The sequence below is a fragment of the Nuphar pumila genome, chromosome 7 (genome assembly GCF_984573655.1).
Source record: "Nuphar pumila chromosome 7, dmNupPumi1.hap1.1, whole genome shotgun sequence".
Classification (NCBI taxonomy): Eukaryota; Viridiplantae; Streptophyta; class Magnoliopsida; order Nymphaeales; family Nymphaeaceae; genus Nuphar; species Nuphar pumila.
Window position 1 is genome coordinate 106,966,803 of NC_143255.1, and position 21,030 is coordinate 106,987,832.

At 38.9% G+C, this 21,030-nt stretch overlaps 1 protein-coding gene across 1 annotated transcript; it reads left to right on the forward strand.

Annotated features, from left to right (window-relative positions):
• The first annotated feature begins 1,204 nt into the window (after nucleotides 1-1,204).
• Nucleotides 1,205-10,070, forward strand: LOC149832806 (uncharacterized). The gene is made up of 2 exons (XM_090013306.1): nucleotides 1,205-3,791; nucleotides 9,685-10,070. Exons 1-2 carry the CDS (start codon nucleotides 1,205-1,207, stop codon nucleotides 10,017-10,019), a joined length of 2,922 nt encoding a protein of 973 aa, XP_089869432.1. The 3' UTR covers nucleotides 10,020-10,070.
• Nucleotides 10,071-21,030: the final 10,960 nt, after the last annotated feature.

Sequence of the window (21,030 nt, forward strand, 5' to 3'; positions counted from 1 at the left end):
AAATGATTGTACCAAATATATATCTTATTGAAAAATATTTTTGTTGTAAAAATCGTTGGATTTAGTTTCATTGTACTGGATTGATGATCCTGAATCCTATAGGTGTTAGCATAGACCATGAACCATGGACCGCGAGTCATGATCCTTTTCGAAGGTTGTTCCCATCATTTTGAACGTTGTGTCATTCCCAAAAAAGTGCAAGGCCCAACCCCCAAAGGTTAGGGGTGTCAACGGGTCGGGTTTACCTGGATCTGACTTGAACCAAACCTTATAAGGTCTGAGTATGGTGATAAATAATAAGACCCGACTTTGAACCCGAAGATCCGATTAATACATGGGCTCAGGTATAGTTTGTAACATTTTATAACAAGCCCAAACCCGACCCGAGTTTTGAATAAGACCTACAAATTTTCAATGTAAAAATGATAAAAAATATTCTTTTACCGGGTCTTGTCTGGTCTAGTTCATGTAGTTCTTATCGGGCCCTAGTATAGTTTTTCTTATAGTGAAACCGGGTCCAAGTCTGGTAACACCTGCGTCTGAACCAAACCCGACCCATTGACCCGTTTATGAAAGGGGCAAACAAAGGTGGTGAGAGATCGGCAAAAGCATAGTTCCACCACCTCCGCTCGCTGACCGTACAGACACCACGTCTGCCGCTCTACAAGAGACAAACGTCCATGCAAAACTTTAGTCGATGGGGGTTTCAGTCCTATAATCCTTTTTAACACGGATTCCATCATTACGCATAGGATGAGTTCCATTATAGGTCGATCCTAACCATTCACATAAACATCTCTACAGCTAGAATTAATCCACGTCTAGACCAATCTAAACCGTTGATTGAATGACTACGATTGAACTTAAGATGGAACCCATCCTATTTCAAATGATGGTATCCGTGTTGTGCCCTCTTCTCTTTTCCCCAACCCAACGGGAAGCGTCATGCTGAGATCGTGGCCATCCGATTTTGCATTTTGAAAAGTTCAAAAGTCAACAAAACTACGTGGCATTCATCCAAAATGCAAACAGACGGCCACGATGTTGGCATGAGCAAAAACGCTCATGTTCAGCATGACCTGATCTGCTTCCCACCTAACGTCTGACTCTCTCCCCCCATTCCCTCCTCACTTTCCCCCCATTCCCCTTTATTTACCAACGCCTGTCTTTCACACCCCCACTCCTCGTTTCTATAGCATCCAAAATGAAACACCTCCTAGCTGTCCTTCCGTCTCTTCTGGTCATCTTCGTGGTCGGCGTTTTTTCCTCGTCGGAAAACGATTTCTCAACCTTGCTCGGGCTGAAGGCCTCCTTGGTGGGGCCCGGAGGGTCCGCCCTCGGCGACTGGGATCCTTCTTTCCCTCCGGCATCTCATTGCTCCTTCTCCGGCGTGACATGCGACTCCGATTCCAGGGTGGTCGCCCTCAACCTGTCTTCCGTCCCTCTCTTCGGCTCTCTCTCCCCGGACATCGCCTCCCTCGACCGCCTCGTCAACCTCACTCTCTCCTGTTCCAATCTCACCGGAAAACTCCCGCCGGAGATCTCCAACCTGACGTCCCTGCGCTTCCTCAATCTCTCCCACAACAATCTCTTTGGGGCCTTCCCCGCTGGGTCCGGGAGGTTGCGCAATCTTGAGGTGCTCAACGTCTACAACAACAACTTGTCCGGCCCGTTGCCGGTCGAGCTGGAGGAGCTCCGCCGGCTGCGACACCTGCACCTCGGTGGGAACTACTTCAACGGCAGTATCCCCGTGGAGTACGCGGACATCCCGAGCTTGGAGTACCTCGGCCTCAACGGGAACGACCTGTCTGGTCGTATCCCGCCGGAGCTCAGCCGGCTGCAGAACCTCCGGGAACTCAATATTGGCTACTTTAACACCTTCGAGGGTGGCATCCCGGCGGAATTAGGCGACTTGAGCCTGCTGGAACAGCTTGACATGAGCAACTGCAGACTCTCTGGCGAGATTCCGGCGAACTTCGGCCGCCTGAAGTCGCTCGAGACCCTGTTCCTGCAGTTCAACTACCTCTCCGGCTCGATTCCGCCCGAGCTCTCCGGCATGACGAGCCTCAAAGCCCTCGACTTGTCCAACAACGAGCTCACCGGAGAGATCCCGGATAGTTTCTCCGATCTCCGTGAGCTAACGCTGCTTAACCTCTTTCGCAACTGGCTCTACGGCATCTTCCCGGCATTCGTCGCCGAGTTTCCGGCGTTGGAGGTCCTGCAGTTGTGGGGGAACAACTTCACCGGCGAGTTGCCTCAGGGTCTCGGCCGAAACGGCCGACTCAAGATCCTGGACCTGACGATGAACCGTCTCACCGGATTGATCCCGGACGGTCTCTGCACCGGCGGGCGCTTGGAGAAGCTGATCCTCCTCGACAACTTCTTCTTTGGGCCGATTCCCGAGTTGCTCGGGGGCTGCAAATCGCTGACCCGGGTCAGGCTCGCCCGGAATTGTTTGAACGGATCGATTCCCGCCGGGTTCCTGAGTCTTCCTTACGTGGATATGGTAGAACTCTCGGACAATTACCTCACCGGAGCTCTCCTGTCGGAGATGTGGCCGTCGCCGAAACTAGGCGATCTCATACTCTCCAACAACCGGCTCTCCGGAAGGATTCTGTCAGGAATCGGCAATTTCGTCGGCCTGCACACGCTCTCTCTGGACGGAAATCGCTTCTCCGGCAGCATTCCTCCCGAGATCGGTGGCATGAAGCAGCTCTCGAAGCTAAACCTGAGCCACAATGAGCTTTCAGGCGATATCCCGGCGACAGTATCGCTCTGCAAGTCCCTGACGTCGATCGACCTGAGCAGCAACAACCTCACCGGCGGGATCCCGGCTGATCTTCCGAAGCTCCAGATCCTCAACATCCTTAACGTCTCCCGTAACCGCCTTTCGGGCGAGATTCCGTCCGGGATGCGTAACATGACGAGCCTGACGATCCTCGACCTCTCCCTCAACGACTTATCCGGCGAGCTCCCGCGGGGCGGCCAGTTCTCCTACTTCGACAAGAGCTCGTTCGCCGGAAACCCACACCTATGCAGTCTCAGCCTCAGCCTCAGTCCGTGCATCACGATTCCGGCCGACGACGCGAAGCATCCTTTGGGCTCATCCAAGCTCGGGCTGGCGGTCGGACTGCTCGTCTGCTCGTCGATCGTCGTCTCAATGTGGCTGCTGAGAGCGTGGTGGGTTCGGAGGCGTCGACGTCGCTCCCGTGAATGGAAGCTCACGCCCTTCCAGCATCTGGACTTCACGTGCCGGGACGTTCTGGAGTGCCTGAAGGACGACATGGTGATCGGAAAGGGCGAGGCCGGAACCGTCTACCGCGGGACGATGCCGGTGGGGACGGAGGTAGCGATCAAGAAGATGCCGGCAATGGGGAAGAACAACCGGAACGACCATCGGTTCTCGGCGTTGATACCGACGTTCGGCCGCATCCGGCACCGGAACATCGTCCGGCTGCTGGGGTTCTGCTCGAACGCGGAGACTAACCTGCTGGTGTACGAGTACATGCCGAACGGGAGCCTGGGGGACTTCCTCCACGGCAATAATGGGGATCACCTGAGGTGGAAGACGAGGTACAAGATCGCGGTGGAGGCCGCCAGGGGGCTCTGCTACCTCCACCACGACTGCTCCCCTCTCATCGTCCACCGAGACTTCAAGTCCAACAACATCCTCCTCGACTCCGACTTCGAGGCCCACGTCGCCGACTTCGGCCTCGCCAAGTTCCTCCCCAACGCCGGCTACTCAGAGTGCATGTCCTCCATCGTCGGCTCCTATGGCTACATCGCTCCCGGTGAGTTGCTTTTCTTGTTGGAATAAAGTAAAGATACATGCAGCAACACTATAAAATATTAACTTAACAATGGAGTAAAATATTGAAAATCTTTAACACAAAGTAAAAGCAAAAGGTGAGAGATTACACATCTAGTACAACCTCTAAGACCTCTATTTATAGCTAAAAAGTAAACCTATAACTGTCACTTCCTCATTAATAGCCACTACTCATGACCCATTTATAACTCATGAATTACATAACTTACTTCTTAAGTTTAAGAACCACAACACAATCGTGGATTCTAAAACGTCTCTAACGCATACCCACTAACCCATGACTTATGGTTACCCATTCACGTAACCCCCTTTTGCATCATATTCTATCACTCCCCCTTGATGCAAAACTCGATACACCTAAAGTGGATCTGAATTTCACAAACTTTGAATAGCTTAGTGCTTTTGTAAATCCGTCTGCAATTTGATCATTTGTAGAGCAATATTTCATTGCTACAGCTCCATCGACAACAACTTGTCTGATAAAATGATGACACAACTCAATATGCTTGGTTCGTCCATGAAACACAGGATTCTTTGTCATGGCAATGGTTGCTTGATTGTCACAATAGAGTTCTGTTGCATTCGCTTGTTCTTGATGCAAGTCCGCCAAAATTCTTCTTATCCAAATAGCTTGACATACAGTTGCATTCGCAACAACATACTCTGCTTCTGAAGATGAAAGTGCTATTGTTGCTTGCTTCTTTGACATCCATGACACGGCTCCTGATCCAAGATTAAAGATGAATCCACTTCTGCTTTTCCTGTCATCTACAAAACTAGCCCAATCACTGTCAGTAAAGCCAGTTAATTTGAAGTCAGAAATTGATTGGTACCAAATCCCATAATTAGTGGTAGCTCGAATATAACGAAGGATCCGTTTTGCTGCTCCAAGATGATGTATCATTGGACACTGCGTAAACCTTGAAATTAGGCCAACAGGAAACACAATATCTGGACGAGTTTGTGTAAGATACATTAGCCTTCCAACCAAACTTCTATACAACCGTTCATCAGCCTTCATAGTACCATCATGTACTGATAATTTTTCATTAGTATTCATGGGAGTGGAACAGGGCTTGCATGACACCATGTTAAACTTCTCAAGTAAGTCTAAAGCATATTTTTCTTGAGAAATAAAAATACCATCAACACTTTGTTGAACTTGAAGTCCAAGAAAATAGTGTAACAACCCTAAATCAGACATTTCAAATTCATGCATCATGTCCTCTTTAAATTCTTCAAAAAGTATACTCGACGAGCCTGTATAAATTATGTCATCTACATAAACACAGACAATAAGAAAGTCAGTACCTGATCCTTTTACATATAAAGTGTGCTCACTCTCACTTCTGTGAAATCCTCTTTGCATTAGATATGAGTCCAATCTCCCATACCAGGCTCGTGGTGCCTGTTTAAGGCCATAAAGCGCCTTTTTCAACCTGTACACCTTCTCTTCCTTTTCTTTAACAATAAATCCTTGAGGCTGGCAAACATATACCTCTTCTTCCAAGAACCCATTCAAAAATGCAGATTTTACATCAAATTGAAAAACTGACCATTTCATATGAGCTGCTAATGCCAAAATAATTCTAACAGTTTCAAAACGTGCAACAGGAGAAAAAGTTTCTGAAAAATCTACTCCAAATTCTTGAGCATACCCCTTAACAACTAACCTTGCTTTATATTTTTGCACGCTCCTATCTGCATTATATTTAACCTTGTAAACCCATTTCACACCAATAACATTTTGACCTGTGGGTGAATCTACAAGTTCCCAGGTATCATTTTTCTGAATGGCTACCATTTCTTCTTCCATGGATTTTACCCATTCTTGTTTCTCACTAGCATCCTCGTAGCACATAGGTTCTTCAACCAACAAGGCAAAAGTACACGATTCATAAATCTCTTTTATGGATCTTACCTTTTTAGGTAGTGAGTCTATGTCCTCATTATCACCATTGTTTTGAGACATACTTGTTGAAGCTTCCAATGTCTTATCAGATGCAAGGGGAACGACCTCTATTTTTGACTTATCTGCATCTTGATTCCAAGTCTAAGAGCTTAATTCATCAAAAATAACATCACGACGAATGATTAAACTCTTAGATGTTGGATTATATAATCGATACCCCTTTGTTGTGTCACTATAACCAACAAAAATGCATTTTTCACTTTTCTTATCCATCTTGCTACGATCCCTATAATCGATCAAGGAATAAGCAACACAACAAAAAATTCTCAAATTACTTACATTTGGCTTTCGCTGCCACCACGCCTCATATGGAGTCATGTTACGCACAACTTTTGTTGGAGATATATTGAGTAAGTATACTGCTGTGTTCACGGCTTCAGCCCAAAATTCATTCGGGAGTTGTTTTTCAGTCAACATGCTCCTTGCCATTTCCACGACTGTACGATTTTTTCGCTCAGCTACACCGTTTTGCTCTGGTGTTTTTCTTACTGTTAGCTGCCTGCGAATTCCATTTCTTTTGCAAAACTCTTCAAAATCATTAGACAGAAATTCTCCCCCTCTATCTGTACGTAGACACTTTATGACATGCTCACTATCCTTTTCTGCAAAAGCCTTGAACTCTTAAAAAATTTTAAATGCTTCTGATTTTTGAGAGAGAAAAAACACCCAACTCATGCGAGTAAAGTCATCAGTAAGCAATAAAAAGTATCTACTATTATTTAAGGATGGAGTGTTCATGGGACCACAAAGATCTGCATGAACTAACTCAAGAGGCTTTCTGGCTCTCCACGCCTTTCCAATGGAAAATGATAAACGATGTTGCTTCCCATATACACATCCTTCACAAATTCCATCATTACACGTTATACTAGGCAATCCCAAAACCATGTTTTTGGTTCTTAGTATTTTCAGCCCATTTTAATGTAAATGGCTATATCGTAAATGCCAAAGATGTGATGGCTCATCCTCTTTACCAATTAAAGCAACATCATTCACGTGTGTAAATTCAAGAGGGAACATTCTATTAGGTGCCATCTTGACTCTTATAAGAGGTTCAGTGTCCATTCTCCTTTTTCTAATTTCACATATTCCATCATAAAAGTTAAGTGTATACCCATTCTCAATTAATTGTCCAACACTCAATAAATTGTATGATAAACCAGGTATATAATAAACATCATGAATCATTCTTTTATTACCTGATTTAACATCAACTTCAATAGTTCATTTGCCTTCACTTTGTACCTCTTTGTTGTTTCCAAGACGAACATTCATTCTCATGGACTCATCAATATTGTGAAAAAGTCTTTTTTCACCTGTCATGTGGTTACTACACCCACTATCTAGAAACCACATATTATTAACCTTGGTTTCAAATTGTGCAAGGAAAAGATTACCTTGTTCTTGTTCTTCAGCAACATTAACCTGATTTTTTGATTTCTCCCAACACCTTGCTTCCACGTGCCTATACTTCTTGCAATAATGACATTGTTTGTCTTTATAATTCGGCCTTTGATTGCTTCCATTGTGCCGACCCATTTCAAATCTTCCACGACCATGACCACGGCCACGATATCCTCCTCTACCTCTTCCTCTTCCTGGATATTTATTCTCTAAGGTACCTTCGCCACTCGTTTGCTTGTTGGAAATATCTACCTTGGCCTGAAATGCATGTTCAATGCTTTTTTCGGTTGACCTGTTCAATCTAGCCTCATGTGCCAAAATAGAATCCATTAATTCGTTAATAGAATAATTATTCATGTCCTTAGATTCCTCTATAGCTGTGACGACATGATCAAACTTTGGTGGCATGCTTCGTAGGATTTTTTTCTACTACTTTTTTATCATCAATTATTTCTCCAAATGTTCTCATTTGATTTACAGTAGTAGATATTCTAGAAAAGAAATCTTGCACGTGCTCATTTTCTTTCATTAGCAGGGTCTCAAAATCTCTACGAAGTGTTTGGAGTTTTACAATAGTTACCTTACTATCTCCATGATAGGCTTCCTTCAAAATAGTCCATGCTTCATTTGACTTGGTGGCTGCCGCAATTCGAGAAAAAAATACTTTCAGTCACGGCTTGCTGCAAAACGAGAAGAGCCTTGACATCTCTCTTACGCAACTCCTTTACTTCATTTGCTGCCTTTTCTGTTGCTTTTGAGCTTTGTGTCTCTACAAAACTATTTTCAACTAGATCCCAAAGATCTTGAGAAATGAAAAACGTCTTCATCTTAATACTCCAAAATTCATAATTTTCTCCATTAAAAATGGGTACCAAGGCATGTGAGAGATTTATAGAGTTCAGATTTATACCGTTAGACATCGTAAATTACACCACGTAATTACCAACCAACTTGAAGATCCGGCTTCGGCAATGATCTTCGCAATGCTCAAATACACCCAGCTTAATCGAACCTGGGGCTCTGATACCAAACTTGTTGGAATAAAGTAAAGATATATGCAGCAACACTATAAAATATTAACTTAACAATGGAGTAAAATATTGAAAATCTTTAACACAAAGTAAAAACAAAAGGTGAGAGATTACACATCTCGTACAACCTCCAAGAGCTCTATTTATAGCTAAAAAGTAAACCTATAACTGTCACTTCCTCATTAATAGCCACTACTCATGACCCATTTATAACTCATGAATTACATAACTTACTCCTTAAGTTTAAGAACCACAACACAATCGTGGATTCTAAAACGTCTATAACGCATACCCACTAACCCATGACTTATGGTTACCCATTCACGTAACCCTCTTTTGCATCATATTCTATCATTTCTCTCTCTCTCTCTCTCTCTCTCTCTCTCTCTCTTCGAGGCTTACCGGGTAAACAAAAGGAAGAGTTGAGAGAGAAGAGCGATATACGAGGTTCGGCAGTTGTACGCCTAGCCAAGTGCTTCAATGATTTACAATAACCCATGAGCCCATTTTATACTTTACATTTTTAGGTAGATTTTTTTTTTGCTAGACTAGCTGGGGTTAGGCAGATCCCTTCCAGTTACACAACTAGCTGTACCATTGGGAATCGAACTTGCAACCTCCCAACACAAGGTTATGTGCACTAGCTGCTCCTACCAGACAAGGGGAGCCTAGGAATTAAAGAACCGTAGAATTTTCTAAGTGGTGTTTTTTTCTGTCCAAATCATTGTTACCGGAAACTTTTAGAATGGTTTGTTGGAATGATACCACCCGCTCATTTTGTGCTCCTGGAACTTTATGACAAACCCTTTCTAAAGAATAGAAAGCTCATTTTTTTAATACAAAAATGTACTTTTTAGATGCCCATAATACAATTTTAACGTTACAAGAACTGTATATTATTAAAATTATGCTTTATTAAAAAAAGCTTAAAAAATGCATTTAGGTGGTGCGGATGGTGTCATCTTCCATTGCTTCACAGGGTACGTTTGGTTGTGTTTTAGAAAATTGAAAATACTGTTCAAATCTCATGAGAGATCTAGTGAGATCTGAGATTTCATATTCAAAAGTTGGGGACTTGTGATGTGTTCGATTCCAAGAATTAGTTTTCACCACATTTGAAGTGAGCCAGTGGAGTGATAACAATTTAAACTTTAAAGCCATGGGATAATGCCAATATAGCTATCATTTGCAGTATCTTCTCTCTCTATCATTATAATTTCCCTCACAGTTTTGGGACGAGCATATCCAATCGCGTCATAGCATTTTACGTGGGCCTTGTAATGCTGGCATGTGATTGGTCATGGCACTTAGCCATGTCACTTAACCGCGCCTTTGATAAAACGAGTCCAAAATTCTAGCCCTCCTGTGCGAATCCATGCAAATGCCCTTCATCTTTGCTCGGTATTACTGTTTCTGTACTCATGGCTGCTCTGTGTTCCATTTTGCAGAGTACGCCTACACGCTGCGGGTGGACGAGAAGAGCGATGTATACAGCTTTGGGGTTGTGCTGCTGGAGCTCATCACCGGCCGGAAGCCGGTCGGCGAGTTTGGCGAGGGTGTCGACATCGTCCGCTGGGTGGGGCAGATGGTGTCGAGCGCTGTCGAGCCGGCCACGGTAGTGGCGTCGCTTGTGGACAGTAGGCTGAGCGACTACCCACTGGAGAGCGTCGAACATATGTTCAGGGTGGCAATGCGGTGTGTGGAGTTGCAGAGCTCGGAGAGGCCTACTATGATGGAGGTGGTTCACATGCTCACTAACCCCTCTCCTCCGCTCACCTTCTGACGTGAAAAAATAGAGTAAAAAAAGAAGTAATAAAGTAGAGAGAGAAGAACGAAGTGAAAAGAAGAGAAGTGATTAAGTCAGCACCATAGTTACTATTCGAGAAGCCAGGCGTGAAGCAGAAGCAGAGAAGTGAGTGCTAAATAGCAGTAGTAGTACGAAGAGGAGGGAAGCGGGTCACGGTTGTGAAGCAATTATGCAAGTGCATCCAAAATGAAAAGGTTGTAAATCCATGCATGAAAAATGAAAAGGAAACACAGAAATGCAATATGAAGTGGGGATTAGAGCAAATAAAGAATGAAGTAAAGACACAAGCCTGTTATAAAGATATCTAATATGAAAAATGTAGAAAGCGAGAGAAGAGAGAGGAAAACTTTAAGGAAGCTAAAGAAAATCTATTTGGGAAACAAGAAGAAAGCTGTCCAAAAGCAAGGCTGTGTAAAAAATGGTCTCTTTCGGAAAATGATCAGCATTGCCAAGAAATATCGGGCATTTCCAAGAATCCCATGAAATTCGCTGTTCAAACCCTTTAACCTCTTTGGATGCCAATTAAATCCCGGTTCATTGGATGAAGACATACTTTTGTATGATGGTTGGTTGCTTCTTACTTAGTTTAGAAAAGAAGTGCGTTTATGGCTTCAGCAAGTGAGAAATGAAATGCTAAACATGATGGAAAATTAAAAGTGGAATTGAAAAAAAACAAGCTTGGACATCACACACACACACATTTCTGCGTAAGCATGATTTTGAAGCAGCTATGGCTTTTCACCAAGGCCTTCTCCACCTACAAAAACTGAAAGCCATGCATTGAAGGGAGTTGGCCAATTTGAGAAATGAAAGTTTCCAATTCCTGGAATAACAAGTCGAAAATGATCGTACCGTATGACAGAAATAACAAGTTTTTGAAAATGCTCCACAATTTATCAAATCTGCCGAATCGACAATTTTGTAGGTTTTCAAAATTTTCTTGTTGCTTTTATCCCTTGCAGGTGTAAATTTTTTAATTTCGCACGTCATGACACAAAATAATACACCCATAGAACTTGTTAACAAAATCGCATATGACATTGCGATATTTCAAAAAAAGAATCTAAAAATTCAAACAATTTTTGAAACTCGTGACGAGTTTCTCACGATCACCTGCCAAAATCATAAAATTTGCAAAAGTCCGATCATTGTCAAATTGCAGACGAGTATTGTATGAAGTATTGCAAAATTATGAAAAATTATGAAAGTCTGATATTGCAAAATTTACTTTTTCAAATCACATCCGTATTACGAAATTATTTTTTTCTTGCAAAATATTGTCCCTTATAAATGCTTATTTAGGTTTCTTTTTTCTTTTTCTTGTTTGTATCCGGAAAGAGTTTTAACCCCAATTCTTCTGTCTCTAAAACCCCAACCCTTTCGACCATTTTCGAGAAAGTTGTTCGTTCCACCTCATGGAAGGTTGTAGTATCCTTCTTCTCTACTTCTCCGTTTAGCTACTAAGTTGAGTTTCATACAATATATCTATTGTTTTATTGTTTTTTTTTTACAATATAATTTTCTCTTCTTTTTGTTTGGTTCTTGCTGTGGACTTATTATGCATGTTTCGCTGTTATAGATGTTATCCTACAAAAACATGTAATATTTGTCACCGAATTTATTGTTTAGGGTTTACGATCTTTAGAGATTTTCGCATATAATATCTATTGTTTTGTTATTTTCCTTTATAATGTAGTTTCTTCTTCTTTTATTTTGGTTGATGTTGTGGACTTATTATGTATGTTTCGTTGTTTAGGATTTATGACTTTTAGGGATTTTTGCATATAGTTACTTACAAAAGTCGACACCAATATGCATTATAGAGTTTGCCTTTAAGAAACATGTTGCCATCATAGAGTTTTGTCAATAATTCTTGCTACTTGTCCATTTTGCTTTTTAGTTTATAGTTTCATAAATGCATCAAACTCAGTTGTTCCTAAGAAAACTTCACATGCCCATAATTTAGGTTGTTATTATGAGTTAAAAGTACTTGGTGCCAAATATTGCATGATTATGTTATCTTTTCTTTAATTGATAGATCATGTCTAAAGAACATGAAAGTCTTCTTGTCATTAAAACGTGAAAGTCTTTAGTTTACAAATCTATATAAAATTGTTGAACTTTTTATTTGTCGAATATATTTATTGAATTTTATTTTTAAATCATAGGTAGGTCACAATGTCTAAACATGGTGGAAGCAAATGAGCCAACGATCAGTCACCCGACACAATTGTGGTGGCTGAGATTGAAGCAGACCACCCAAAATATATTGAAGTGCTACTAGTTTCTAATGATTTTTTTGGTTAGTGAAGTAAGTATATTACAAGTTTGATTAGGTGTTTTTATTTGTTCTGATCGAATGTTGATTATTTTAAAAACAACACGAGTGTATTTACATATTTGATGCAACACCTAAAAAGATTAATAATTAGACTTAGTAGTTTTCACAACAAAAAAATAGCAGAAGGACGTGATCAGACGAAGGTCATTTACATGACCCTATACTTCTTTGTGAGTATATAAAGCAATGTTTATGTTCTTTTCTTCCTTCTAATAGAAACTAAATGGTAAATATTGCATAACACAACAAATGCTCAAAAATTTCCTATATCGAGATGGGGCACGCGCATGCTTGGAGCGTGACTATGTGTCGCATTCATTGTATTAATGTGACAAGGTATACACTTACATAACAAAAATTTCAAACTTCATAACTACCTTAAAATTGATTTATGTTGCAGATATCGATTCTTGTCAACCGAGACAATTATCACTGGGTTCTTTGAAAGATGAATATGGAAGCAAAGGAGTTAAGGTTGTACAATTCGATAAAAACTACAAAACTTGTTGATAGTAACGCCGTAGAGAAGATATGTAATTTTATTACCTATTATATATTATGCTTCTTTTGTTCAAGTACTCATTTGGCTTAATGTTGTGTTGCGGGTTCATTTTTTTCAAGGATATATTGACTATGATATTTACATACAATGGTCGGTCACTAATGTGCAAAACATTCCTAAATAATCAAGCTGGTAATTACTTTTGCATATATTTGTTAACTCATTTTGTACATATTTGTTCGCTTAGTATATGAATGTTACAAGCATGATTGCAGAATATATGTCCTTTTGGATATGCAATACTTACGATTAGGCGAACCATTAAATTTCACATAGGTACACCATGCTACGTGTTCATGTTTTATTTCTTTTTTCTGTGATATTTTTTGCATGTTTACTAAGTAACATTCTTCAATTTAAAGTAGGGATGTCAACAGGTCGGGTTTGGTGTGAACCTAGGTGGAACCAAACTTGGACAAGATTTTTGGGTATGGTGTCAGTTCCAAACTTGGGTCTAATCAGATCCACTATAATAAAAACCATACCTAGATCCGATAAGAACTAATTGAACGAAACCCAGTAAAACCATATTTTTTTTATAATTTTTACATTACAAAATTATGGGTCTTAATCAAAACTTGGGTGGGGTCCAATTCGGTGTAAAATTTCACAAACGATACTCGAGTCCATGTATATTAGGACCTTCGGGTCCGGACTCGGGTCTTCTTATTTATGACCATACTTGAACCCTATGGGATTTGGTTTTGGGTCGAATCTGGGTAAACCGGGCCCATTGACACCCCTAGGCTAAAGTAACTGTATTTAGACATCGATTGATAAAGGTCTATAAATGTTAAAGAAAGATTATCCATAAGGAGTGGAAGAAAAAAAGTGATGAACTTGCGATAATGAAAGCTGAAGGAGAATCTAATTCGAAGGATGGCCTTGTGCTTGAGGATGTAGAGACGACATCGAACAATGAGGTGCCAAATGACAATGAATGATTACAGAAGCTTTGGGTAATCATGGATGACATTGTGAAGAAATGAGCCAATGACCATATTTTTTGTGTTTTTGTTATTGGCTAGGGTATCTTCAATTTGATTTCATTGTGCAATATAATCATGTGCAACTTAATTAAATAGATTTGATGAATTTATTTTTACTCTTCTTTTACTGTGCACAGTTCGACTCAACTGAACTCCTAAAAATTGTTTGGTCTTCTTTATAGATAGTTAACTCCAAATTGGGCCAGACATAGTTGTTGGTTTGTCCAAACTCACTACTGTTTTTCTATGATAAATTCGCAAGCAGCTAAATCATCCACATAATTGATATAAATAAACTTTATCATCCTACTTAAACCAAAAAAGGAATTTCACAATGTACGTGTAAATTTCTATTCATTTTTTAAAATCAGAAAAAAAATTTGTAAGGTACAAGCAAATTTCTGTCTTTTTTTAAATTAGAAAAGGAATTCGCAAGGTACATGCAAATTTTTGTTTATTCTTTTTTTATTTAAACAAGAATGAACAAAAATTCGTACACGCCTTATGATTTTCCTTTCTCAATTAAAAAAAATGAACAAAAATTTATACATACCTTGCAAAATTTCTTTCTTGTGCGAAAATTCACCAGTTATAAACACATGTTCATTTTGTATTTTTCATATATTATACAGAATGTTTCTTATAAATAAATCAATCACCTGTTACTAAAACAACACATATCCAATAACTTATAAGATTCAAACAACTTTATTTCCTATTATATACACAATTGATCATCTCAAAAAACAAGACTCAAACAACTTCATTCTATGTTATATACATAATTCATCTTTCTCAAAAAACAACACTCAAACAACTTCATTCCCTATTATATATACAATTCATTCAGAAACAACTCCATTCCCTATTATATGCACAATTTATCCTCCTCCAAAAATAACTTAATTAATGTACATAACACACATTCAAAAGACAAGAATCAAACATCCTCGTCACACACACATTCATTAATTAATGCACATAAAATTCAAACAATTTCAATAATATAAAAAATTCAATTAATCAATTAATATACATAATAAAATTCAAACAAATTCAACAATATACAATGTTTAGTTAATCAATTAATGTACATAACAAATTTTAATAATATACAAGGTTCAATTAATGTACACTAACTTGATCATTTTAACAGCTCGTTGAAGTGATTTTGTAAATTAGCGATAAGAGCACCTTGAGAGATAAACATCTCCCTTAAATGAACATTTTCTTCTCTCAAACGGGCATTTTCTACATATGCCCCGATAACACTTATTGTAGCCTCAACTTTCACCTGGATGCGAACCTTATCTCCTTCTTCATCCCTGTGTACATCAACCATGGATTTCTTGTTGATGTTTTCTCCACTATCGTACCAATCTTCCAGTTTGTATTCAAACAGAGTGGGGTAATCTTTCCCATTATTCTTCATTGTGCCATGAATTATTTTACTAACTACTCCAGGGCAACAAGGTGTTTACTAAACAAAGCCAAACTGCCGAACTACTCAGTTGGCTAGTTGTTGCTTAACTTTATTCATATTATACAACTAAATGTCACTCCTTACGAGGTCTCTTACGTGCACAACTACATCATCACAAGTGACACATTACCTAAAACATAACAAACAACATGAATGACTCTAACAAAAAAATGAACGCCTCTAACAATAAAATTAACACCTATAATAGATTATTTAAAGAAAACTTACATGTGCTTTTGTGATGTTCTGTAATTATGCTATACAAGATGCCCTATTGATATTAGGACCCAACCCTCTTCGATCATTTCAATCCTCATTGTCATGTGTTTGTCTCCATATTGCAGCACATGAAAATTTAGCGAACGGGTTATGTCTCAAGGGCCTTCTAATGGATATGTGTTCTCATATCCAAACCAGTAAGGATCAATACAAGGATTTTTACCACATCTATAATTTATAGGTAACAAATGCAAAGAAATATCAAATATAAAACATGAAAGAATGAATGTCTCTAGTAAAACCAAAATGCCTACAATATTTTTTCTGTCACTCTTGCACTCAAACAAACCTGTATACATGTGTGCAAAAATGACAGCTTCCTATGAATATTCATCGATGGAAGTCAATGGTTGCAATGATTCCAAGTACAATCCATGGATCATCTTCCTACCTGAGTCGAAGAATAGGCATGCACAAAAAAAGTAGAGCAAGAATGCTCTAATGTTGTTCAGCAGATGCTTTCTTCCAAAAGTTGGCACCAGCTTCTCACCAGAACTCTTTGTCAATGTGGGGTCTTAGTGGTTCATCAACCATGATAACTTGACCCAATATTGTTCCATGCCTCATCATCTTCATCTATGAGGACATGACCTAAATCCTTTAATGACTCCAACAATGTGTAGTCACTAGCTTCCTATGTCACTTCAATATGAAGATTCGTGACACACCCTCCAACATAATTGTCACCTTAATGTCTCTGAAGATGAATGTGTTTGAAGGTAGACTCCAAAATGACACAATAGAATCTATAAGACTATGGTCGATGTTCCATGGGGTGATTTTTAAGAATTTTCGAAAATGCATTCGATCCATCAAATCCTTATAGGACTCTGTCAATGCTAAAAACCACAAGTGTGCTTTGTGCGAAAAGAATCAGTGCACGCTGGTTGATGGAGGCTAATATAGTTGCAAATACACATGCACATATTCAATAGTTAAAACATTTTCACTGATTGAAATACAAATGCACAAAAATATAAATAAACACCAATACTTTTTTACTTTTGAAAAATGACTCAAAGATATTGTCTTAAACCTTATGTTCATGAATTAAGCTTACACACACATCAAGTGACAGTTATATACAAAGTACATGTCCCTCAACACTAGACATTTTTTGCTGCTGCGACCTCCTAAGCATAAACTCTCATCAAAGGAGGGAGAGGAGGAACCTCTTGTGCATTATGTAGTATCACATTGCTCTCTTCTACATCTAGGCCCTCAGTTTGCTCTACTACCTTCGAGCCGATAATCACATCTTCTACCTGAGGTCTCTCCATAATTTCCCAAACCCCAACCTCACTCTCCTCCATATCTAGGCGATTACACTCCTTCAATTCAAAGACATCCCAAAGAATTGCCTCAATCTCCATCTCCCCACTACCATTAAAGGTGTCCATGTCTCAATTTTGTTTAATCCGGGTATCGACGTTGACAACAACCTCACTGTGAGCTAATGACTTAAACTGATTCACCAATGAGTCCCCCTCCCCCTCCTTCGATACTTCTAGGATGTGAGACAAATATTTGGCAACAATATCGACATTTTTTCTTTTGCAGATTCAGCAACACTTTTGGACCAATTTGAAAATTTTAGCAGCTCATTTATTGGAATTGCATACAATGAATTGGATGAGCACTGAAAGTGCAGTAGGATCAAGGCAACAAACACTAGAGGGGGGGTGAATAGTGCTTTTAAATATCGCCTTCAAAATTTTGATGAATTTTGCAATTCACAAAGCAATCACACAAATAACACAAGAATTTATCCTGGTTCGGTCTTTCCGAGTCCCCAAGCAAAACCAACTTGAGATTTCCACTATCAACCTTGTGTAACTACAAGATCATACAAACCAAATCCGGTCCCACTTTCAGTAACACACCCACTGAAAGCAAACAACTCCTTTAAACTAAGGAGTTCTTCCTTTTACAGAAAATTGAAATAAGTAACAACTTACAAAACAACCTACGAGCCCTTCTTATGAATGCAAATGAGATGCAATTGGCTTTTGAGGTTGTTGGAATACTCAACTCACGAATTCACTCTCTCAAAGGAATTTGAGTGAAAAACTGAAGTGAAAAATATCAAGTGAGTGAGAAAATGAATATGAGTGAAAAGCAAAGAATAATTCAACATAATTCGATTGGATTACTATGCTTTTGAGTGTAAAATGCACTTATATTTATAGTTGAAAGATTCCATACGTTGAGGGTATGAAAGGGTGTCAAAATAATCCATTTTGAACGATCAAAATGTTTGAAAAATGAAAAGACATGCCTTTTAAAAGTTTCAGGAAAAACGACAAAATTAGTCGACTAGAACAGTAGTTAGTCGACTGATAATTAGATATTAGTAGACTGACAGTTATCGTCGATCGACTAATGTGTTTATCAAGCCGTTTAAAAATCTGAAGTTTTGAAACTTAGTCGACTAGAGAAAAAGTTAGTCCACCGATAATATCATCAATAAACTGAAAAACCTTTCAGTCGACTGCTGCTAAATTTTTCTGAAAATACATGTTCTGTTCGGTCGACTGATAAAATCATTAGTCGGCTGCTGCTAAATTTTCAGAAAATAGATATTCTGTCTGGTCGACTGATAAAACCTTCGATCGACTAATTTGACAAAAATGACATTTTGTTTAGAAAATTTGGCGCAAAAGGATTAGTCGACTGATGAGTCTATTGGTCGGCTAATAAACACGAAAAATTAAATAAAGAGTTTTCTAAAAAGATTTTCATGAAAGGTTATTTTAGAAAAGTTTTTCTAAAGACTTTTTAGGTGAAATGCAACTGAAATATGCACTCTAAGTAAGACTCTTACAAGAATCTAAGACATTTAATGAATTTAACATTTGCATACTAGTCTTCAAAGATTCTTTATTGAATTCTTTAATGCTTGTCACATTTCTTCATTGCCTTAGCTGAAATGCAGTTGATTCACTTGTTCATCATCAAAACCTTGTACTTGAAGTATCATGTATGAATTCATTGTCGTAATAATCTCCCCCTTTTTGATGATGACAAACAAATCAAAGATGGAGCATTTAGATGCATAGATGGAGATTTTACTCCCCCTATCAATATGCTGCAAAACATTAAAAGTTAGTACATTCAAAGCACATATATCACATATTGAATTGTTTGCATTTCCATCATTACTTTATGTATTTTTAAAACTTTTTCATGAATGCAATTTTCAATGCTTTCACATGATGCAATTTCCATGTTTGTCCTTTTCTCCAATTTCCATGCATGTGTCTTTGTCTCATGCAAGTTCTATCTTTTTCTCATAATGTCTCATGCAAGTTCTATCTTTTTCTCCTAATGTCTCATGCAAGTTCTATCTTTTTCTCCCCCTTTGTCATAATAAAAAAGAGTAAGGGCAGACATAGCATAAGCAAAATGCAAATTCAAGTTCAAAATATTACAACCCATAAAGTATCAAAGTTCAGTAAGGACAGTAAACATAGATCAAATGAAGTGTTGCTCGATCATCTCCTTGAGTTCAACAATATCTTTCTGAATTGAAGAAAGTTGTTAAGTCACATCTTCACAAAAAGTGTGTTGATGCAGCTCCAAAGCTTCTATTCGTTGCAAAACTTCATCATTGTCTTGACTAGTAGAAAATTTCTTTCGTTTTGCTTGAGATGAAGGTGTCACAGAAGATGGTGATGGTTCAGAAAGTGAAGGTTTAGATGGTTCAGTTTGATCAAAGTTTAAAGGAGGCAAATATTTGATTTTCATACGTTTGAAAATAGTTTGATCAAAGAACTCCTTTTGTTTAATGTATTTTTCATTGGTTAATGGTACTTTGAAATATCTGAAAATACGAATAAAAAGACATCCATACAGAAGAAAGGGTTTTTGTTTCCACAAATTAGTAAAATACACGTTGGCCAAATTTACAGAAATATTTCCAAATAAAACATAAAGAGCCGTAGATAGATTTATAGAATAGTAATCAAAAGATTCAGTTTTAGGTAGAACATTGTGGGCAAGAATTCGTCCAACAATGCATGCACGAGTTTGAAGATTGATATTTTTGAAATTAGGACAATGAGGTGCACCAGGAAGAATAATTTATTCAAAAATTCTTTCATCATTAAATTTAATAGTATTGAAAAGAGTTTCTGAAGGTGGAATATCTAGGATTTGTCCAAGCAGTTTAGAATCAAACTCAATTTCAACATCGCGAACAAGAGAGGAAAGAAATCTAGGTTCATGATCAATTTGTAAATTTGTGTAAAACAAGTGGATCAGAAAAGGATAATGAAGGGGGTCTGCACCAACATAAAAAAGATGTGAAATACCTGGAAATAATTCTCTGATTTTGTAACAAGAAAACAAATGAAACAGGACATTTTGGTCTGGTAAAATAGGAAGTGTAGAAATCGATCCAAAAGTATCATATAAAAGAGGATTTCTGAGTAGTCTGAGAGAAAATCCATGACGTGCTTGTGGTGTAGTTGGAGGAGAAGCTTGTGCGGATGCAGTCTTCTGACGAGACATGGTTGATAAGGAACGAAACAAATTCACCTGTCAAAAAAAAAAACTCAGTTGCAGAGAGTGATTGATCAACACAGTCGTTGAGAAGAACAGTTGAAGATGGTGTTGATGTCGGCTTCCAAATGCTTTAAAAATGACGTCCGGTGGAAGGAAGATGTTGTCCAACGTTGTGGCGGAGAACCAATGCAACTTTGTGCAAAGTGAAAGATGTGCCTTCTACGATCAAGATCGATGGTAGTGGCCAAAACAATCGACAGTAACAACCCACCAAAAGGGATGTCGTGTTTCCACAAATTTTAGGCAAGAATGAAGAGGCGAGGAGGAGTTCGTCTGCAAGAAGATGACGCGATGGATGACGGCGAGTGAGAGGAGGCTGCCACAAGAGGATTCCGGCGAGAACTGAAGATGCACCGGTCACGACAAGAGGATTCCGGCGAAAAGTGGTTCGAACGACACTCCGAGGGATTTTCAAAAGAGAGAGAGAGGAGAGAGAGAGTGAGGGTATCGTTTAAGAAAAACAAAATGGGCGTAAAAATGAAACAATGCCCTTTTTTAAAAAAATAGGTGTTAAAAAAATCCAAGGGGTATCGGGTCCCTTCAGTTGAAATTTTAAAAAAAATATCAGTCGACTAGAATTTTATCGATCGACTAATAAGGTGCGATTCCTTCGGTAAAATTTTTTTAAAACATCAGCCGGCTAGAAGTTTATCAGTCGACTAATATGGTGCGATTTTGAGATTTTGTTCAAAAATTAGCATTTTATAATTCTAAAAATGAGCAAATGCCTAGTTCTCTCATAATTCTCATAAAATCTTCGATTTGAA